Below are 23,636 nucleotides of genomic sequence, written 5' to 3'. Positions count from 1 at the left end.
TCTCCACTTCCCCCATTCCAGTCTAATCCAATCAGTACAGTAATTCTTTATTTATCTTATATTAAATTCAATTAATGTAATGCTGTCTCCAAATTTTAAAATGTCAAAAACTGCCTATTAGAGTTATCAGAGGTAAGCTGGAAGGTTTTTCAAGTGACCATGAGACAATTGTAGCTTTGGCATCTGAGATATGGGAGACTGTCTGGTGTTTTGGGATCCAAGGGAAAGCTGAGGTTTCTAGCACTAAGGACTAGATCAGTGGTTCTCAACTCACAGCCCAATTAGCACAGAGCTGCGGCTCAGCTGTATGCTAAAGGCTACCTAGCCCACATAGTGCGGTCCGGGATCCCGGCTGCCCGGCCTGGAGGTGTCCAGGGTCGGGGCTGCCCAGCTGTCCGGCCCGGCCCTGTGCACCAGGGTGAAGAGTCAGGCTCCTGCCTGGCCCCGCATGGCAGGGACTGGGGTTGGGATCCCGCACAGTGGGGTCTGGGGCTGCCGCAAGGTTGGGGCTGTCACATAGCTGCCCTGCCACCCAGCCCCACTCAGCAGGCTCCGGGGTTGAGGCTGCTGCCTGGCCCTGCAAAGCGGGGTGTGGGGTTCCTAGTGCCTGCTCTGCGCCTGTGGCTCCGCTCCTGCCCCCACTCTCTGTGGGGAGGAGGACCACTGGGCATAGGGGTGTGTGAGAGGTTTGGGGATGGGCACTGTGGTTCTCAAACTGCAGCCCGGGTAACACATGAAGGGCCGCATATGCGGCCCACAATGATAAATAGGTTGAGAACCACTGGATTAGATAATCTCCTCTTTTCCTTCCTCTTTGGAGAAACATTGGAGGTAATTTTACGTTTGAGGAAGGGAGTGAACTCCTCATTCCCCAGAAACCAGCTGCCCTACTTCAGCTTGCCTCAGTATCTGCCTATATATCCAGCAATCATAGTTAGCACTGTAGCTGGATGTAGTTGCTAAAATGATTAGCAGTAAAATAGTTAACTATGTTTTAGTTCAAATAATCATAGTTATGCTTCAGTATTAATATGTAAAGGGTATAAATGGGCCAGTTCACACCTCTCAGGGATATTGTTTCAAGCTGTTTGTGGACTCAGGCCATCTGTGCAATGGTTATACTCATTTGACTTTGTGAAGGTTTACTTCATAATCATAAAGGCTAGATATTTAAAAAAAAATCATAATAAAGGCCTGGATTCAGAAACACAGTTCAAAATAAGGGTATTATGTGACAACTTGCACAGCTGCAAAACTACATTATATATGGCATTTTAGTCCTGTCCTACTGCATCATCTATTATTCCAATCCCGCTTCTCTTCCCCAATATTCTGCCAATGCACCTCACTCCTGACACACCAAGTACAAACATAGCCTCTATATACAGGACTGTAGTCAAGATAGGGGAATGTCATACCCCTACATTTCTGCCAGCAACTGGTGTCTGACTTTTCTGTTTCTGGCACCAAATGAAAAACCTCAGAAAAGTAAAGTGGCCTCCTGCCAAGAAATGGGGTGAAGAAAATGTTAATGTGTCTTGGCAAAAACAGTGGGCATCTCTCCCTGCTTCAAGAAGGGCTATAAACTGCATCTGTCTGCAGACACGGGGAAAGGTGATTCTATACAATGTGAAGGTAGGATACTAGAAGACTCACTGTCTCTCACATAACCCGTAAGCCTGAGCTCCCACTTCTCCCTTATGAGTGCGTAATTATAGACCTTTCATAGAGAGTACACAATAGGTCAGTATCCTCCTAGAATGAAGTTCAGACTAAATCAATAATGCACTGAACAGCAGGGTTTCAAGGCTTCTATGAAATTAAAATAAAGATTGTATGTTCTGCGCCGCTGAGATTGGTATAGTGGGGTTGGGGGAGAGGGAGCATGTGGTTTGGGATATTTTCACAGAATGTTAAATCACACAAAATATTTCACTCGTCTCTAGTGTGAGATCACAACATGACTCCTCTGTAATGAATTCTTTATCTTGGCAGCTCTCCTGCTTTCTCCCAGCTGTGCCTCCCTCTCCCCCTTTAGTCCCAGTGCAGGAACATATGGTAATATTTGTAGTGTGATTTAGGCATGGGAGTGGGCCTAGCTGCCCACACCTATGCAGACCTCTGAGTCACCACGCAGCAGGCATCCAGGCTGAGGTCACGCTCCAGCACCATTGTGTGAACTCATTCAGACATGCCAAGGCTGCCAGCATGCTTGTTTGGATTTGAAATTTCATGTTAGTCACATCTGAGTGCACTGCCTTTCATTCTTCCCCTCTGATGGGGCTGCGTCCTTCAAATTTAGCCCCAGCCCAGCACTCGTTTTAGAAGGATGCTTTGGGGGAAAAGCCCAATGCTGGCAGTCCCCAGGTACTGCTAACAGGAGGGTACGTGATATAGGAGACTGCCCCTATTCTCTCCCTCTGAGTTGCCCATAACAATATGGAAAGGTGAAAACATAACATCTATATGGTGAAGCTCTGTTAACAAAGATATTTCAGTACACTGAAGATGAGGAGACAATAAAGCTGCAGATGACTGCCTATATACTGAGCCCAGTAAGACAAGCGACTCTCTCTCTCTCTGGGCAGGACAATCTCCTTCTAGCCCTTGGCATCTACGGGGAAATACCTATGGGAAACACACTCTCTTCCCCGTCCTAGTGTCTGTGCAGACAAAGTACCCAGGTGGACCAAACAGCCTTCTTTCAGCTCTGAGTCTCACTGCAGAGGGACCAGATGGGCCATGTGGTCTCCTCCAGGCTAGTGTCAACATGGAGGGGCTCAGAGAGGACCCACTGCCTCCTCCTAGCCCCAACGAACAGGGCCGAAGAGCCCAGACGAAACACACACTCTTGGGCTAGCCCTGCATGGAGACGGTCCAGAGAGGAGTCACTCAAGTCATGGTGCAGAACAGATCTAGTGGAGTACTTGAGAACACGGTTTACAAGGGTGTTGACCTCGGAATCACTTTGGGAATGACATTAAGTATAACAATTAACCTTCAAACGGCTGTAACTTGCTCCTGGGGCTAATCTGCCCCCTCGCCCTTGCATATGGGGGGGGGGGGAGGGCGCAAAGCCCGTCTCCTCTGCACGGGCCCAGAGGTGAAATCCCCACCAGCAGCCCGACTGCACGCGGTGCAATGCGTGGTGAGGCCGCGGGTCTCCAGTCAGGCTGGCCGCAGCTGCTGCTACATGAACGTCGGACCCCAGCCCTGGCCCTGGAGATTTTGGAGGGGGCTGAATACACACCCGCTCGCCAGCGGTGCAGTCACTCGCCCGGAGTCAGGCGCTAGGCACCGCTGGTGCCGGGGTCTGGGTAGCGCTGGGCTGGGCTCAGACTCAGCCAGCTCTCAGCATAGCTTTCCCCTCCCGCCGAAAGCGCCCCTCCCTACCGCACGGGGCGGCGGGGCGCGAGGCTCCCCAGGCCCTAATCCCTGGGCACGCGCTCACCGCGAGCAGGGACTGGGAGGGGACAGGCAGCGAGGGGTCACCGTCGCGTGCGCACCGTGCCGTGGGCGGGCGCGCGCACGGAGACACGTGGGGCGGGGGCTGTATTATCTGCGTCCGCTACCCCTCTGCCCCGCCGGCGTCGAGCTCGGTTGCTATGGAGATAGCGTGGTGGGCGTGCCCGGAAGGCGCCCCGTCGTGCGGGCAGGAGGAATTGGGTTGCTATGGATACGGCGTGAGGACCCGGCCGCGTCCCGACTGAGCCCGGGGAGACTCCGAGCGCCCCATGGGGCCGAAGCGGCCTAAGAGCGGCGGCAGCTCCACCGTGGGGCCCGGGGCCGCTACCAAGAGCTGGGAGGCCGGGCTGGTGTCCGCCCACCTGGAGGAGGTGAAAAGGGGGCAGGGCAGAGGGGGGCACAGCGAGGTCTGGGTGTAGAGGGGCAAGTGGGGGCTAAGGGGGCAAGGAGGGGCACGGTTAGGGTTGCCAGGTTTGGTTGGACGTATTCCTGGAGACTCCAGGAAAATCCTGGAGGGTTGGCAACCCTAGGTATGGTGTGGGCTAAAGTGGGGAAGGGTGGGGCATAGTGGGGCCTCCGGAAAGGGGAGGAAGTGGGGATTAAGGGGGCGAGGAGGAGCCAGGAGGGGGCGTGGCACAGTGGGGGCTAAAGGGTGAGGGGGCCCAGTGCAACCCTATACTTATAGACATGAAGATCCATGTCGCTACACATACGTATATAAACCTTTTTGATACAATAACTAAATACCATTGCTATATATCAAAAACTATACTAATTTATAATTATACATAACTATTATTTTTATCATAAATACCTCTTTTTTAAAACTGCATATAAAGACAGCCCTGGAGCTCTTTTTATCTCCAGGAGTAGAGAATTCATTATAAAACTCATCATTGGAGACAAGAAAATTACTTGATGTTCTGGTTCACAGAAGGTGTGTAATTAGCAAACATCATATTCACGCACTTTGCCTTTGGAGATGGGGATATGTATACTATACTACAGTATGTTGATCTTTCCCTTCAAACATGAACTGATGGTTGGAAGGCACTAGAGGCTACTGTATGTTCTCAGTAAGCTCGGCCCTCATAGTATACCTTCTGAGGACAAGAATAGAAGTAACTTTTTCCCATTGAATAAATTATTGTGTTTGCTTATTTCTGTTGAGGGTAAACTAATTCAAGAATTTATATTAGTGGTGCTAAAATATTTGTGTAATATAGTGGACTCTCCAGGTCACCCATCCTTAAATTACACAGTAGTAGAAGAAGAACAAATTTAAAAAGATAACCTTCATGCACTTTGCACACTGTATAAAGGAAAAGCAGACAAACAGATTTTCTCTCTTTTTCTTTTTGAGACTTTTCTTTCTGAGACTGGATGCCAAGTTTCAGTTCAGAGTGAACTTTTATAAGCTGCTGAACAACTAGGTTTGATGGAGGTGCTGACACAGCATTAACTGTAGCGTTGAAAATGTGAAGCTATAATTTTCCTACTTGAGCGTGTGTGTAGCTAAAAGACCCTTTTTTATGGTGTGTGAGGATCTAAAAGCATATTTAGGTTTCCAGGTCCTATGTAAATAATGTAATTCTAATAAATCTTAACTTGCTAGAAAGAATTTGATTTCAAAATAGTGTAGCAGTTTAGCAAACAATAATATTTATGTAGCATATGTTTTTCTAGCACTGCTTTTGCAAGTGAGACAAATGGCTTCCATGGCCTTTCTGTTTATTGGGTCACTGCTGTGCCCCCTCTAGGAACTGGGGTGATCTCTATTTAAGCAGATAAGTGTATGGACTTTTAAATAAAGCAGGCTGCTTTAAAAACTGATTGAACAATTTACCAGTAACTGTACTGATGCCAAGTTCTCTTTTATATATTTATATTTATACATTTACCTAAAAAGACTGCTTTTAATAACCAGATATTGGGCGTTTAATTCACAATCAAACATAACGTTTTTTTAAAGTAAGTGCTGCTCAACAACTCTAAAGACTGAAATCCCCCATTTTTCTCCAAATAATGAATCTCAACCCTTATTTTTAAGAGTGAGAGGGTAAGTTATTCTTGATTGCCTGTTCAGTTGTTGGCCCTGAGATTGTTAATGAGGCAGTGAAATGTCAATTAGTTCTACTTATGGTGGTGGCTTTTGTGATGTGGACATTGTCCACTGGAAATTGGACCATGACCATCAACTTGTTTCACAGGAGGCCAACAGCCATCACATGGCAACAGCTTTTGGTCACTACTGACCTGCTTTGCATTTTAACTGGCCATAATTATATGCTCCAAATTCTATTAATCTCCTTTTAATATCCTTGATCTATTTGTTTTATTACATACAAAAACTACATTAAAGGAACATTACAATTGAAAAGTCAAGCGCTCAAAAGTTAGGAAATGCTAGAATTAAGGTTGCCCATGCACTGGCACCTTTGTGTGTGTTCATTATGATAATCTTCCACTTTGCAAACTTAATGTTCTTTTAATGTAGTTTTTTTTTACATAATTTCCTTGGTTTAAAAAAAAAAAAAGCAAAATGGTGAAAAAAATCCATCATGTATCACCATGGTGACAACACCCATGAGGGTCATTAACAGGGTTGGAACTTTTAGATCTGCAGCACAGATCTCTCCCACTTGGACTAATGGACTGTAATTGATAGGAGGAGTTTGTAATCTTCAGTGTAGACCAGTATTAGAGGATATGAGATCTGCTTTGCCAGTGGGTTTCACAGATGTTAGCTGATAGCAAAAGAAGAACATAAGAATGGCCCTACTGGGTCAGATCAAAGGTCCATCTAGCCCAGTATCCTTTCTTCCGACTGTGGCCAGTGCCAGGTGCGCCACAGGGAATGAACAGAACAGGTAATCATCAAGTGATCTGTCCTCTGTCACTCATTCCCAGCTTCTGACAAACGGAGGCTAGGGACACTATTCCTGCCCATCCTGGCTAACAGCCATTGATGGACCTATCCTCCATGAATTTATCTAGTTCTTTTTTGAACCCTGATATGGTCTTGGCCTTTACAACATCCTCTGGCAAGGAGTTCCATAGGTTGACTGTGTGTTGTGTGAAGAAATACTTCCTTTTATTTGTTTTAAACCTGCTGCCTATTAATTTGATTTGGTGACTCCTAGTTCTTGTGTTATAATAAGTGGTAAACAACACTTCCTTATCTACTTTCTCTACACCAGTCATGATTTTATAGACCTCAATCATATCTCCCCTTAGCCATCTCTTTTCTAAGCTGAAAAGTCCCATTCTTATTAATCTCTCTTCATATGGTAGCCATTCCATACCCCTAATCATTTTTGTTGCCCTTTTCTGAACCTTTTCCAATTCCAATATATCTTTTTTGAGATGAGGCAACCACATTTCATAGAATCATAGAATATCAGGGTTGGAAGGAACCTCAGGAGTCTTCCAGTCCAACCCCCTGCTCAAAGCAGGACCAATCCCCAACTAAATCATCCCAGCCAGGGCTTTGTCAAGCCTGACCTTAAAAATGTCTAAGGAAGAAGATTCCACCACCTCCCTAGGTAACACATTCCAGTGTTTCACCACCCTCCTAGTGAAAAAGTTTTTCCTAATATCCAACCTAAACCTCCCCCACTGCAACTTGAGACCATTACTCCTTCTTCTGTCATTAGCTACCATTGAGAACAGTCTAGATCCATCCTCTTTGGAACCCCCTTTCAGGTAGTTGAAAGCAGCTATCAAATCCCCCCTCATTCTTCTCTTCCACAGACTAAACAATCCCAGTTCCCTCAGCCTCTCCTCATAAGTCATGTGTTCCAGTCCCCTAATCATTTTTGTTGCCCTCCGCTGGACTCTTTCCAATTTTTCCACATCCTTCTTGTAGTGTGGGGCCCAAAACTGGACACAGTACTCCAGATGAGGCCTCACCAATGTCGAATAGAGGGGAACGATCACGTCCCTCGATCTGCTGTCAGTGCCCCTACATATACTTCCCAAAATGCCATTGGCCTTCTTGGCAACAAGGGCACACTGTTGACTCATATCCAACTTCTCGTCCACGGTAACCCCTAGGTCCTTTTCTGCCGAACTGCTGCCTAGCCATTCGGTCCCTAGTCTGTAGCGGTGCATGGGATTCTTCCGTCCTAAGTGCAGGACTCTGCACTTGTCCTTGTTGAACCTCATCAGATTTCTTTTGGCCTAATCCTCTAATTTGTCTAGGCCTCTCTGTATCCTATCCCTACCCTCCTGCGTATCTACCTCTCCTCCCAGTTTAGTGTCATCTGCAAACTTGCTGAGGGTGCAATCCACACCATCCTCCAGATCATTTATTGAACAAAACCAGCCCGAGGACTGACCCTTGGGGCACTCCACTTGATACCGGCTGCCGACTAGACATGGAGACATTGATCACTACCCGTTGAGCCCGACAATCTAGCCAACTTTCTATCCACCTTATAGTCCATTCATCCAGCCCATACTTCTTTAACTTGCTGGCAAGAATACTGTGGGAGACTGTGTCAAAAGCTTTGCTAAAGTCAAGGAACAACACGTTCACTGCTTTCCCCTCATCCACAGAGCCAGTTATCTCATCATAGAAGGCAATTAGATTAGTCAGGCATGACTTGCCCTTGGTGAATCCATGCTGACTGTTCCTGATCACTTTCCTCTCCTCTAAGTGCTTCAGAATTGATTCCTTGAGGACCTGCTCCATGATTTTTCCAGGGACTGAGGTGAGGCTAACTGGCCTGTAGTTCCCAGGATCCTCCTTCTTCCCTTTTTTAAAGATGGGCACTACATTAGCCTTTTTCCAGTCGTCCGGGACTTCCCCCGATTGCCATGAGTTTTCAAAGATAATGGCCAATGGCTCTGCAATCACATCCACCAACTCCTTTAGCACTCTTGGATGCAGCGCATTCGGCCCCATGGACTTGTGCTCATCCAGCTTTTCTAAATAGTCCCGAACCACTTCTTTCTCCACAGAGGGCTGGTCACCTCCTCCCCATGCTGTGCTGCGCAGTGCAGTAGTCTTTGCACACAGTATTCAAGATGTGGACGTACCATGGATTTATATAGAGGCAATATGATATTTTCTGTCCTATTATCTATTCCTTTCTTAATTATTCCCAGCATTCTGTTTGCTTTTTTGACGGCCACTGCACATTGAGTGGATGTTTTCAGAGAACTATCCACAGTGACTCCAAGATCTCTTTCTTGAGTGGTAACAGCTAATTTAGACCCCATAATTTTATGTGTATAGTTGGGATTATGCAGGGCCGGCCCTCAACATTTTGGCACCTGAGGCAGGAAGCTCAAATGATGCCCCCTCGCTTCGGCCAAAACTTTGAAAGGTCTCAGTTCTGCCTTCTTCCTGTTCTAGTCTTCTCATGGTACTGCTCTGCTACCTACCCCAATAAAGGAGAACTAACAACTTAAAATGCCTTGTTCAAAAATTTTAAGTAACACTTAACTTCCAAACGCCTGAACAGCAAATGTAACTTTTCTTGTCTGCATAGTAAACACTGGCATTTTTATCTGTTTGAATAATCAAAGTGGTGCTTTCCATGCCTTCTTGGTTGCAAAGATTTGAACTGCTTCCTGAAGGTCTACAGTCTGGGCCAGCTCATGCTCTATTGAGATGGTTGCAAGGCTGACCAGCCTCTCCTGTGTCATTGTGGAGCATAGATGTGTTCTTATGAACTTCAGCTTGGAGAAGCTGTGTTCTCCACTGGCAACTGTTACGGGAAGTGTTAGAAGTATGCGCAGAGCAACAAAAGCATTTGGAAAGAGGGTGGTCATCTTATTTGTGCACATATATTTCAGAACAGCCTTTGTAGTTGATCTTGCTGAAATGTATCTTGAAAGGGCTTTCAGTTCATCACCTAAATCACTTGCATCAATATCGCTCATCTCATCATGTGTCAACACTGTCTCTAGTGTCCTGCATTGCTGCTGTAGGTCTTCTTCAGGTATAGTGAGGAGTTTTGGAATATCATACAACATCCCAAATATACTGCTGTGTTCCTTGAGCTGCATGACACATTCTTCAACTGACTGTATTGCACAATCTAGCACCTGGTTAAAGAATTCAACTTTGAATTGTTGTTTGGGGTCTCTTATGGGATTATCCCGTGCCTCGTAATCAAAATGTCTTCATCTTCGGTGACTCTTGTATTCTTGAATGGGTGGGAAAATAGCTTCAGTGTGAAGTTCCTCTGCCAACTTCTGTGCACTCTTCAGAACATTTTGAAATCCCTCATCTGATCAGTAAGACTGTAGGTCTGACTTTGCTTTGTCCAGTTGTTCCATTGCTCCAGTTGTATCAAGGTCAACACCTTGGAGTCTCTTGCTTACAACATTTATTTCAAACAGTATGTCATGCCACAACACTAAGCCACACAGAAATTTGAAGTTATGTATGTTTCTGGTGATTCCATTTCCCTCTGCCACTGTTCTCCCAGAAACAGTTCCTTTCATAGCATTATCTTCCATAATGGCAACTATGGCATCATCTATCTTCCCAATTTGGTGTTTGATTGGCTTTATCGCCTCCACTCGACTTTCCCATCGTGTGGCACTTAGTGGTTTCAGTGTCAGAGAGGATGTTCCCAAATGTTGCTTCAAAATTTACCATCAATGAGTTGATACAGAGAAAAATACATAGATGCTTTGATTTACATTAAAAAATTCAGCAGCCTCACTAGAAGCTGATGCTGCATCACTGACCACCAAGTTCAATGAATGAGAACTGAATGGGACAAAAAAGCTCAAGGTTTTAACTCTCGGATCCATGTCTGCACTCCTCTGTTCTTTCCTCTCATGTTAGCACCATTATTGTAGCCCTGACCTCTCATGTCAGCTATCGCAAATCCTGTATCTTCCAGCTTTTTAAGAAACACATTTGTCATACCAGCTCCTGTAGTATCATCAATGTCAATAAATTCTAGAAAATGCTCTCGGACAGTCACCATTGCAGGGACATTTTCACTAGGTTCTGTTGTTGTTACAAAACACACCATTAAAGTCATTTGTTCCATATGGCTGATGACAGGTGTGCAGTCCAGAATAACAGAGTAATATCTTGCTGACTTCAGATCTGCCACAATCTTCTGTTTGACTTTTGTTGCCAGTAACTGTATGATCTCATTCTGAATTGTTTTTCCAAGGTCGTGGTGTGTGTACATTTGTTGGGTGGTGACTCTTTTTAGATGCTCCTGGAGTACAGCATCAAACTCAGCCATCAGCTCCCCAATTTTAAGGAAGTTTCCATTGTTTGGCACATACAGCTGATCTGAAGTGCCACGGGAGTGCTAGGTTTTGGGTAGCAAGCATTCTCACAATGGCAATGAGCCTTTTCAGAACATTTTGCCAGTAAAGAGACTCTGATGCAATCTTCTCTTGATGCTGATCATCTATGGTGGCCTTTAATCTTAGTCTCATCTCAAGCTCTTTCCACCTATGGATTGCTGTCTGGTGATTTGCTGCCTTCTCCTGGCATGCCAGATTTCTAGCCAGATTTTTCCAGTCCTTTGTTTCTTTAGAACCCAATGTGGCTGGAACATTAGACTGGAAGAGTTTGCAACAAAAACAGTATGCAGCATTCTGGGTTTTTTGAGTACATAAGCCATGGCCTCTCCACTTTGTCACCATTGGGGATTTCATGCCAGTAATGTATTGGATGGAAACTTCTATTTTCATTGTCTTTGGGGAACATGAAGTTTTTCACTTGCTGTGGCCCATGCAGTACAAGGAAGTCCCTCAGGCTACTGCTCAAGTGGGTCCACAGTCCTGGATCATCTAGACTTAACTCAGCAGCAGCTGTGTCTTGCACCTCCACCACACTCTTCTTTGATCTACACTTTTCTTTCAGGAATGTGCATGGTTACATCCATTTGAGATGGAGATATGGATGCTGCAGTAGCTGCCAGGTCACCTGTACTCTGGCTAACTGGAAGATCAGGCATCTCCTCACCACTCACATCCTCACTGGGGCCGGAAGGCTCACCATGAACATTTGTGTCTATGTATCTCAGGAGAGCTCCTTCCTGCTTAGATAGAAAAGCTTCCTTTGCTTTCTTTCTTTTTCTGAATGCTGCCTCAGAGGGGCGTTTTCTTCTTTCACTCATGACTGCTGTTCTGTGCCAGCTATAGTGGCTCTCAACACTCAATTGAAGGGGACAAATAAGCAGGCTGGTATCCGGCCCTGAGTGAGGGAAGATATCAGCGTCTTAAGGGCCTAACTGGCTCCTGCTACTTCAGTTGACTGCCTGTTCTCCTCAAGTGGGTTCAGGGAAGCAGCAGGAAACAGGAAGCTCCCTGAGAAGCTGTTGTTAATCAGTCCAGGCTCCTGGGGGTGCTAGAGAGGTACATAAGAGGCTCCTCCTCCTCTCTCCCTGCAGCTCCTGCTGCTTTCTATTATTCCCTCTCACCTTTTCTCCTGCCTGCCTGTTATGTCTCTTGCGCCCTCCTTCCTCCAGCACAGCACTCCACCATCTCTGTGCATCTAGAGCAGAGAGAGAGAATACATATGCACCAGCAGCAGACACAATTTTCTATACTCTGGGTCCTAGTGGTGCCCCCCTTCCCCCCCCCCCCCAGTCAGGCACCTGAGGCATCGCCTCAGTTCACCTCATGGTAAGGACAGCCCTGGGATTATGCTTTCCAATGTGCATTACTTTGCATTTATCAACATGAAATTTAATCTGCCATTTTGTTGCCCTGTCACCCCGTTTTGAGAGATTCTTTTGTAGTTCTTAACAGTATGCCTGGGTCTTAACTATCTTTAGTAATTTTGTATCATCTGCAAATTTTGCCACCTCACTGTTTACCCCTTTTCCCAGATCATTTACGAATATGTTGAATAGGACTAGGGTGACCAGACAGCAAATGTGAAAAGTCGGGGCAGGGGGTGGGGGTAATAGGAGCCTATATTAAAAAAAAAGACCCAAAAATCGGGACTGTTCCTATAGAATTGGGTCATCTGGTCACCCTAAATAGGACTGGTCCCACAACAGACCCCTGGGGGACACCACTATTTACCTCTCTCCATTCTGAAAATTGACCATTTATACCGACCCTTTGTTTCCTATCTTTTAACCAGTTACCAATCCATGAGAGCACCTTCCCTCTTATCCCATGGCAGCTAACTTTGCATAAGAGCCTTTGGTGAGGGACCTTGTCAAAGGCTTTCTGAAAATCTAAGTACACTATATCCACTGCATCCCCTTGGTCCACATGCTTGTTGACCCCCTCAAAGAATTCTAGTAGATTGGTGAGGCATAATTTCCCTTTACTAAAACCATGTTGACTCTTCCTCAACAAATTATGTTCATCTATATGTCTGATAATATTGTTCTTTATTATAGTTTCAACCAGTTTGCCCAGTACTGAAATCAGGCTTACAGGCCTGTAATTGCCGGGATCACCTCTGGAGCCCTTTTTAAAAATTGGCACATTAGCTATCCTCCAGTCATGTGGTACATAAGCTGATTTAAATGATAGGTTACAGAATACAGTTAGTAGTCCTGCAATTTCACATTTGAGTTCTTTCAGAACTCTTGGGTGAATACCATCTGGTACTGGTGATTTATTGCTGTTTAATTTATCAATTTTGTTCCAAAACCTCCTCTAATGATACCTCAATCTGGGACAGTTCCTTAGATTTGTCACCTAAAAAGAATGGCTCAGATTTGGGAATCTCCCTCACATCTTCAGCCATGAAGACCAATACAAAGAATTCATTGAGTTTCTCCGCAATGGCCTTATCATCTTTGAGTGCTCTTTTAGCACCTTGATCATACAGTGGCACCACTGGTTGTTTAGCAGGCTTCCTACTTCTGATGTACTTAAAAAAAATATTTGCTATTACATTTTGAGTCTTTGGCTAACTGTTCCTCAAATTCTTTTTTGGCCTTCCTAATTGTATTTTTACACATCATTTGCCAGTGTTTATGCTCCTTTCTATTTTCCTCACTAGGATTTAACTTCCTTCTATGATGAGATAACTGGCTCTGTGGATATGGGGAAAGCAGTGGATGTCATATGTCTTGACCTTAGCAAAGCTTTTGATACTGTCTCCCACAGTATTCTTGCCAGCAAGTTAAAGAAGTATAGATTGGATGAATGGACTATAAGGTGGATAGAAAGCTAGCTAGATTGTCGGGCTCAATGAGTAGCGATCAACAGCTCAATGTCTAGTTGGCAGCCGGTATCAAGTGGAGTGGCCCAGGCGTCGGTCCTGGGGCCAGTTTTGTTCAACATCTTTATTAATTATCTGGATGATGGGATTAATTGTACCCTCAGCAAGTTTTCAGATGACACTAAGATGTGGGGGGAGAGGTAGGTACGCTGGAGTGTAGGGATAGGGTCCAGAGTGACCTAGACAAATTGGAGGATTGGGCCAAAAGAAATCTGATGAGGTTCAGCGAGGATAAGTGCAGAGTCCTGCACTTAGGAAGGAAGGATCCCATGCACCGCTACAAGCTGGGGACCGACTGGCTAAGCAGCAGTTCTGCAGAAAAGGACCTGGGGATTACAGTGGACGAGAAGCTGGATATGAGTCAGCACTGTGCTCTTGTTGCCAAGGAGGCCAACGGCATATTGGGCTGTATTAGTAGGAGCATTGCCAGCAGATCGACGGAAGTGATTATTCCCCTCTCTTCGGCACAGGTGAGGCCACACCTGAAGTATTGTGGCCAGTTTTGGTCCCCCCACTACAGAAGGGATGTGGACAAATTGGAGAGAGTCCAGCAGAGGGCAACGAAAATGATTAGGGGGCTGGGGCACATGACTTACTAGGAGAGGCTGAGGGAACTGGGGTTATTTAGTCTGCAGAAGAGAGGAGTGAGTGGGGATTTGATAGCAGCCTTCAACTACCTGATGGGGGGTTCCAAAGAGGATGGACCTAGGCTGTTCTCAGTGGTTGCAGATGACAGAACAAGAAGCAGTGGTCTCAAGTTGCAGTGGATATTTGGAAACACTATTTCACTAGGAGGGTGGTGAAGCACTGAAATGGGTTACCTAGGGAGATGATGGAATCTCCATCCTTAGAGGTTTTTAAGGCTTGGCTTGACAAAGCCTTGTCTGGGATGATTTATTTGGTGTTGGTCCTGCTTTGAGCTGGGGATTAGACTAGATGACCTCCTCAGGTCTCTTCCAACCCTAATACTCCATGATTCTATGATTCCACTTTTTAAAGGATGCCTTTTTGCCTCTCACTGCTTCTTTTACTTTGTTGTTTAGCCACAGTGGCTCTTTTTTGGTTCTCTTACTATGTTTTTTAATTTGGGGTATACATTTAAATTGAGCTTCTATTTTGGTGTCTTTAAAAAGTTTCCACGCAGCTTGCAGAGATTTCACTTTTGGCACTGTACCCTTTAACTTCTGTTTAACTAACCTCCTCATTTTTGTGTAGTTCCCCTTTCTGAAATTAAATGCTACAGTGTTGGGCTGCTGTGGTGTTTTTCCTGCCACAGGGATATTAAATTTAATTATATTATGGTCAGTCTATTACCAGGCAGTCTAGCTATATTCACCTCTTGGACAGATCCTCTGCTCCACTTAGGGTGGGTTCCAGGACCAGCTGCATCTGATGAAGTGAGCTGTAGCTCACGAAAGCTTATGCTCAAATAAATTGGTTAGACTCTAAGGTGCCACAAGTACTCCTTTTCTTTTTGCAAATACAGACTAACACGGCTGTTACTCTGAAACCTGTCATTTTGTACCCTGGTATTACTGTATTCCACTGATTATCCTCATTCCACCAAGTTTCTGTGATGCCTATTATATCAATATCCTCATTTAATACGAGGCACTCTAGTTCACCCATTTTATTATTTAGACTTCTAGCATTGGTATATATGCACTTTAAAAATTTGTCTCCTTTTAGCTGTCTACCATTACACAATGTAATTGAATGGGACTCTTTTTTATTTGACTGTTTCTGATCAGACCCTGCCTGTATTTTATTATTTTCCATCCTCTCGTCCTCACTAGGACATAGAGATTCTCTATTAATAGATCCTCCCCTAAGGAACATCTGAACCATGTGCTTCCCCAGCCCCTAGTTTAAAAACTGCTGTACGACCTTATTAATGTTAAGTGCCAGCAATCTGGTTCCATTTTGGTTTAGGTGGAGCCCATCCTTCCTGTATAGGCTCCCCCTTTCCCAAAAGTTTCCCCAGTTCCTAATAAATCTAAATCCCGCCTCCCTACACCATCATCTCATCCACGCATTGAGACTCTGCAGTTCTGCTTGTCTAACTGGCCCTGGGTGTGGAACTGGGAGCATCACAGAGAATGCTACCACGGAGGACCTGGATTTCAATCTCTTACCTAGCAGCTTAAATTTGGCCTCCAGGACCTCTCTCCTATCCTTCCCTCTGTCATTGGTACCTACGTGTACCATGACCACTGGCTCCTCCCCAGCACTACACATAAGTCTATCTAGATGTCTTGAGAGATCCGCAACCTTCGCACCAGGCAGGCAAGTCACCATGCGGTTCTCCTGGTCATCGCAAACCCAGCTATCTATGTTTCTAATGATTGAATCACCCATTACTAATTCCTGTCTCTTTCTAATAGCTGGAGTTCCCTCCCCCGGAGGGGTATCCTCAGTGTGAGAGGATACCACAGCATCATCTAGAAGGAGGGTCTCAACTATGGGATTGTTTCCCTCTGCTCCAGTTAGATGCTCTCCTTCCCTGGGACTTTCATCCTCCTCAAGAATGCTGAGACTGAGGAATCTGGGTTGTATTCCAAGTTCTGAGGGGAGTCTGGTCTACTGGATTTATTCTCTGTCCCAGTCTTCTTCCACCTCCTTGGGTCTTTGTCCCCAGTTCCCACAGCCCTCTTTTGGCTCCTTGTCCCAATCAAATCCACTCTGGCTCCATGTCCCAGTCCCCTAGCCCTGCTCCTCCTCACAGTCCCTTGCCCCTTTTGGTTCCATATCCCCATCCCAGTCCTCTGCCCTGCACCCTGCTCCTTGTCCAAGTGCCCCACCCAGCTCCTCAACCCAGTCTCCCCTCTTACTAGCCCTCAGGCCTGGCTCCTCATTCGTCTGCATTCCAATCAGGCTATTTCCTCCTTTTCCTCCTTATTGGCTGGGCAGTAGCAGGGGGAACTTTGAGAGCGCAGGAGAAACTATCTCCTAGCTCTCTGTTCCAGTGCTTGGTGTTATAGCAACCCTCAGCAGCCACAAAAACCAATTGTAGGGAAAGTTCTGCTGAGTCCCTGCTACTTTGGGCTGGAGAATGCTCAATGTAGATGGAATTTTATGAGAATTTAGCTATCGAACTAACAGATCTCTACTCATCTTGAGGTTTTTTCAGAGGATTATAACTTAGCCAAATTTAGGAGTTTTTTTTTCCCCAATGAGAACACAAAGGCACATTCCTGACAATAGGATGACTCCCTGCCAAATTTTGGTTCCTTTCTTCAAAGCATGGAGGTGCTAGAACTTCTCAATGAAACAGTTGTAAGAATTTTTTAACATTGGCAAAACCACATATTTTCTCCATGTTCTGAGAAACAGTTGAAACATTTTTTATGAACTTTTCTAAAAAAAAATTCAGCCTGGGGCATGGAAAACTTCAACCAAAAGTTTAAAGTTTGGCAAAGTTACAAGCAATTGAAAGTAGGATCTTATAATGAGTATCAGGCAATCTTAGTCACAGGTGTCGCTACCTGTGCCCCTTGTAATTAGCTCTCCAAAATAGTTACAGACTTGTATAGTGTATGGTGTACAATATTGAGATGAAAGAAAGTATCAGATAAATATCTTTTGTAATAATTGACTGATAATGGATTTAAAGATCTTACAATTTTATCAAACTGTGGGATACATCTTGTTTTTTGACTGTCAAAGAAGAATATTCTGGAAGCAATAAAGAACTTGTTTTATGTTGTACCGGTCAGCTTAAGCAGTGACATTTCACATTTTAATGTGTGTTTAAGATTTACTTACAATTTTTTTTAATAAAACAAGAAGTTTAATGTCTGAAAGGAAGTCATTTCACCAATAGTGTTGACTCGCTGTGCTAACTGAAGTATAATTTTATTGGTATTTATTAACCAAATCATAGCAAATTTCTGCAAGTTTGTTTTAGTAAGAGCCAGAAACTACATGGGAAACATAAAAAGGGAATGTGGATTTTTCAAAATCTCACATAGTTTGCATTTTTTTTATTTTTAATATATTATATGAATGAATATAAAGCTAGAAGGAATGCTGGCCTTCACATGTTCACCAAGATGGCTACCTTCTCGGAAAATATTTGCTAAGTGAAAGTGAATTCTGAGTATGTTAAAACTCTAACTGCAGGAATAATTGCTCTGTATTATACGTTCTGCATAGATTATACACCACCAGTGAAATATGGATTACATTAGAATGTGAGCATATCCACCAATAACTAGGGCTGCTGGAAACTAGAATCCAGTGATAATGTGGGCATGTATCATTCAAGAGCTAATGAAAATGGGAACTGAGATTCCTTTACAGTTGTATCCCATGGAGCAACTGCATGAGTTTGCAAAAACTGCTCATAAGTAGCCTGACTTGGGGGGAGGGATAGGTCAGTGGTTTGAGCATTAGCCTCCTAAACCCAGGGTTGTGATTTCAATCCTTGAGGGGGCCATTTAGGGATCTGGGGCAAAAATTGGGGCTTGGTCCTGCTTTGAGCAGGGGGTTGGATTAGATGACCTCCTGAGGTCCCTTCCAACCCTGATATTCTATGACTTCTTCAGTAATGCCTACTCTAGCTGCTGACTTACCAGCTCTCTCCTTGTTGGCAGCAAAGAGAGCCAGGGGCAGTACCACCTATCCTAAGTGTCAAAAAATCATGAGTCAGGCCTCAGAAATCATGAGATTGGCTTAACAATTAGGAAATTTAAACTAAAAATGTTTTTCTTTTGGTGTTTGAGCTTTGGGCTTCACATTTTCAAGATTTTCTCTGTAACCATTAGGACTAGAAACATAGCTGAGATTCTAATGTAAGCACATGACTCTAGGAGTTGGGGCTTTAAGAAAAACACCAAATACCACAAGAATAAGCAATACTACAAGGAGCCAGACAATCACATTGCCTGGAAAGGGAAATAAAGTAGATTGTCATGGTGTTCCTCCCTCCAAAAACTCTCTAGGATGCAGCAGTCTGAAAATGGCCAACTTGCCAGGCTTGTCCAAATGTCTGCTCTAGAATGCTGGTTTACCAGACCCTCCAATGACAAGGGCAGGAAAAGACAAATTTGTCTCCAGGAGCTGCAGAGCAGTTGTAATTAAGGAAGATTTTTGTGAGAACCTTTTTCATAGTCCCTCACAACATGTTAGTGTGCCTGACTTAGGGGTATTTAGACTCTGGGGAAGGGAATTGGTTTGGTTTTATGTAAAGAAGTTTGAATAAACTTGGGTGAGGAGAGAGGAGGTTCTAAATATTCTTCTCTATTTTAATGTCTTCTGTAGTCTTTCCTAAATTTGTAATCACTCCAGCTAGATTGCTTTCTTTCATTCCAGACCCAGCGACTGTGTAAGAATATTCAAATGCCTTCCTATTATTCTTAAAACATGCAGCGTTCATGTCAGAATCAGAGAGACTTCCTCAATTTACAGTACACTATTTCAATGCAAATAGAATTTAGATATTTTTACTTTAAATGAATAAGACAGATACTCATCTATCCCTTTGCTCTCCATTTCTTGTCTGCCACAGCAATATCTGAACAGTATATCTGTGCCAAAATATTTTACATAAAAAAAGCTCCAAATCGTGGTGTCTAGAACAGTGTTTCTCAACCTTTTTGATAGCAGGGACTGGCTTGTTGCCTTCCTAAACTGTGTCAGGCAGATCTCCGGGACCGGCACCGGTCCATGGACCGGTTGTTGAGAAACACTGGTGTAGAGAAGCCAGAAGGAAGGGGGATGGGACAGTCCACATAAATATGTTTTAAGAAAACAACCATTTTAGAACATGGCTAGCCATCTAAATAGTTACTGCTTTAAGAGAAGTTAGTGGTGGCTTGCCAGCTCTGTAAGTTGACATTCTCTGTTTGTCTCCAGAAGAGGTACAACACAGGACACAGTGCAACCTTTCTACATACACTGCGTTTCCACAACTGTTCCTCAACCATGACATGAAAGAATAGTTTCTAGGCATAGGAGAGCATTTTAGTCTTTCCCCACCCAAATTTTTGCCAAACGCCTATCCCACTACCTCAGAGCTTGGACACACATCACCAAGGATCAGTGGGTCTTAAACATGGTGGAACTGGGATACACTCTTCAATTTATTGCTGTTCCCCCTTCTCACCCCCCTTCCTCAACCCTCTTCGTGGATTACTCTGGGAGAGTATGCTACTTCAGTCTCTCCTCCTCATTGGGGCCTACAGGAAGTTCCTATGTTGTTCAGAGGGAAGGGATTTTATTCCCATTACTTTCTAATCCTGAAGATAAAGGGGGTCTCAGGCCTACTTTAGGTCTAAGCAATTAAACAAATGCCTAAAGAAAACAAAATTCCAGATGTTTACTCTAGCCTCTATTATCCCTTAGGGACTGGTATGCTGTGCTCGACTTAAAGGACACCTATTTTTACATGGTGATTCACCAGAGCCACTGAAAGTTTCTCAGATTCACAATCAATGGATCCCACTATCCGTTCACAGTACTGCCTTTCAGCCTGTCAGCTGCCCATCACGTATTCATGAAATGCATGACTGTAGTGGTAGCATTCCTGCAAAGGTCGGGAATCCATGTGTTCCTTTACCTGGATCACTGGCTAGTGAGGAGCCAGTCCAGGTCCCAAGTACTTTCCAATGTAGCTGCTCTTCAGTCCATTTTCAATGGACAGGGGCTCCTAATCAATACAGAGAAATCTATCTTGACTCCTCTTCAAAGAATAGATTTAATTAGGGCAGTCCTGGACTCTACAAAGGCTAGGGCTTTTCTGCTGGAGCAGAGGTTTCAAGCAATGTGGATCATTGCTCTAGACCAGGGGTCAGCAACCTATGGCATGCGTGCCAAAGACTGCACGGGAGCCGATTTTTAATGGCACGCTGCTGCCTGCCGGATCCCAGCCGCCGGCCCCACTCAGCCCGCTGCTGGCCTAGGTGAACGGAACCCCAGGCTGGCAGCGGGCTGAGCGGGCCGGCGGCATAAGATCAGCCTGGGTTCAGCAGCGGGCTGAGCTGGGCCTGTGGCCAGGACCCCAGCAGGCAGCAGCGTGCCATTAAAAATCCTGCCCGCCCTGACCAGCTTTTCTTCACCCGCTCCCTCCGGGGCAGGCAAGGTCCCCCCTCCCCCGCCTCTTCCGCCGGTGTGCTGGGTTCCTGCCTCTCCTCCTCTTCCTCCCTGCCGCCGAACAGCTGATGGCCCTTGTGAGGGAGGGGAAGGAGCAGAGCCGCAGCGTGCTCGCTGTTCCGGGGAGGAGGCGGAGAAGAGATGGGGACGGGGCCTTGGGGAACGGAGGTGGAATCAGGGCATATCCCCTCCAGCCCCTGCCATGAGCCGCTCTGGGCAGTGGGCTGGGAGCACCCCCAGGACCCTAGCCCACACCCCCAGCCCTCTGCCCTGACCCCTGCACCCCCACACATGCCAGCCTCCTGGTCTGACCCTTGCACCTGCCCATGATCCCAGCCCTGGCTCCAGCACCCCCCCACACACACACACCCCTGCATCCCCCTCACGACCCCAGCCCTGACTCCAGCACCCCCACACATACCCAGCCCCCCCACACTCCATGCCCTGACTCTTGCACCCCCCACATTCCCACCCTGAGCACCAAACGGGAGCTCCTGCATCACTCCCCCCCGCACATTCCCACCTGCACCGCTCGCACCAAATGGGAGCTGCCCTGGTAAGCACTCCACACCCAAACCTCCTGCCCCAACCCTGAGCCCCCTCCCTCATTCTAGCTCTTGGCCAGACCCTACACCCCACCCCCCAGCCTGCTCCTTCACTCCCAGCCCTGTGCTCAGTGCACTCCCACCCTCAGCTCAGTGCTGAGAGAGAGGAAGAGAATGGGCTAGAACCAGGGAGAAGGTAGGTACCTACTCTATGTGGGCATGGCCAGGATCCCAGACCGGCAGTGGGCTGAGTGGGACCGGCAGCCAGGACCCTGGCTGACAGGAGCCGGTGGACAGAACCCCAGACCGGCAGCAGGCTGAGTGGCAGCGGGCTGAGCCACTCAGCCCACTGCCTGTCTGGGGTCCTGGCTGCCGGCCCCACTCAGCCTGCTGCCGGTCTGGGGTTCTGGCTGCCAGCCCCTTGCCAGCTGGGGTCCCAGCCGCAGGCCCCGCTCAGCCCGCTGCTGGCCTAGGTGAACGGAACCCCAGGCTGGCAGCGGGCTGAGCGGGCCGGCGGCATAAGATCAGCATTTTAATTTAATTTTAAATGAAGCTTCTTAAACATTTTGAAAACCTTCTTTACTTTACATACAACAACAGTTTAGTTATATAATATATAGACTTATAGAGAGAGACCTTCTAAAAAACATTAAAATGTATTACTGGCACGCGAAACCTTAAATTAAAGTGAATAAATGAAGACTCAGCACACCACTTCTGAAAGGTTGCCGACCCCTGCTCTAGACCTAGAGGCCCATCCTATCAGTATGGTTCAGAACTGCCTCAAACTTGTAGGACACATGGCAGTGTGCACTTACGTTATGCAGCATGCCATACTGTACTTCAGAAAACAACAAGGCTGGCTAACCTCGGTGTTTTCACCAGCCCGTTGTCATATGGAGATGATGGTTCAAGCACCTGCTCAGGTCTTGTCCTCCCTGGACTGGTGCATACAACCTGCAGATGCTTGCGAGAGAGTTGCCTTTGCCCCTCCACAACAGTCACTGACTTTAGTCACAGATGAATCAGATCTAGGTTGGAGAGCTCACTGAGGTCCCCAAGACTCAAGGGCTTTGGTCTCCTCAGGAACTAAGTTTCCATATAAATAGCAGGGAGTTTAGGGCCATTAGTTTAGCTTGCATGGCTTTCCTTCTGCATATCAAGGGGCAGAATTTGTTGGTACTCAAGGGGCAGAATTTGTTGGTACTACACAGCAGCCATGTTGTATGTAAACAAACCAGGCAGGGCCCATTTGACAAAGTTATGCCAGGAGGTGATCCGCCAGCAAGTTAAAGAAGTATGGGCTGGATGAATGGACTATAAGGTGGATAGAAAGTTGGCTAGATTGTCGGGCTCAACGGGTAGTGATCAATGGCTCCATGCCTAGCTGGCAGCCGGTATCAAGTGGAGTGCCCCAAGGGTCAGTCCTCGGGCTGGTTTTGTTCAATATCTTCATAAATGATCTGGAGAATGGTGTGGATTGCACCCTCAGCAAGTTTGCCGATGATACTAAACTGGGAGGAGAGGTAGATACGCAGGAGGGTAGGGATAGGATACAGAGGGCCCTAGACAAATTAGAGGATTAGGCCAAAAGAAATCTGATGAGGTTCAACAAGGACAAGTGCAGAGTCCTGCACTTAGGACGGAAGAATCCCATGCACCGCTACAGACTAGGGACCGAATGGCAGAAAAGGACCTAGGGGTTACCGTGGACGAGAAGCGGGATATGAGTCAACAGTGTGCCCTTGTTGCCAAGAAGGCCAATGGCATTTTGGGATGTATATGTAGGGGCATTGACAGCAGATCGAGGGACGTGATCGTTCTCCTGTATTCGACATTGGTGAGGCCTCATCTGGAGTACTGTGTCCCCCCGCACACACAAGAAGGATGTGGAAAAATTGGAAAGAGTCCAGCGGAGGGCAACAAAAATGATTAGGGGACTGGAACACATGACTTATGAGGAGAGGCCGAGGGAACTGGGATTGTTTAGTCTGTGGAAGAGAAAAATGAGGGGGGATTTGATAGCTGCTTTCAACTACCTGAAAGGGGGTTCCAAAGAGGATGGATCTAGACTGTTCTCAATGGTAGCTGATGACAGAAGAAGGAGTAATGGTCTCAAGTTGCAGCGGTGGAGGTTTAGGTTGGATATTAGAAAAACTTTTTCACTAGGAGGGTGGTGAAACACTGGAATGCGTTACCTAGGGAGGTGGTGGAATCTCCTTCCTTTGACATTTTTAAGGTCAGGCTTGACAAAGCCCTGGCTGGGATGATTTAGTTGGGGATTGGTCCTGCTCTGAGCAGGGGGTTGGACTAGATGACCTCCTGAGATCCCTTCCAACCCTGATATTCTATGA

The 23,636-nt window shown here is 46.0% G+C and overlaps 1 protein-coding gene across 5 annotated transcripts in view; it reads left to right on the top strand.

Annotated features, from left to right (window-relative positions):
• Positions 1-3,599: 3,599 nt before the first annotated feature.
• Positions 3,600-23,636, top strand: part of SPAG17 (sperm associated antigen 17) — a 290,246-nt gene continuing 270,209 nt past the window's right edge. For 4 of the 5 annotated variants that reach the window (XM_043538773.1, XM_043538772.1, XM_043538774.1 and 1 more), the window contains exon 1: positions 3,601-3,836. In XM_043538773.1, the coding sequence (XP_043394708.1) occupies positions 3,735-3,836 (102 nt within the window). In that variant the 5' untranslated portion in view covers positions 3,601-3,734. Of the gene's footprint in view, positions 3,837-23,636 lie in introns of all 5 variants that reach the window. The other variant, XM_043538771.1, reaches the window with a different exon arrangement.

This window comes from Chelonia mydas, chromosome 1, assembly GCF_015237465.2.
Source record: "Chelonia mydas isolate rCheMyd1 chromosome 1, rCheMyd1.pri.v2, whole genome shotgun sequence".
In the NCBI taxonomy this organism is placed as follows: Eukaryota; Metazoa; Chordata; order Testudines; family Cheloniidae; genus Chelonia; species Chelonia mydas.
The sequence above is the reverse complement of the archived record's forward strand: the minus strand, read 5'-3'. Positions and strand labels throughout refer to the sequence as shown.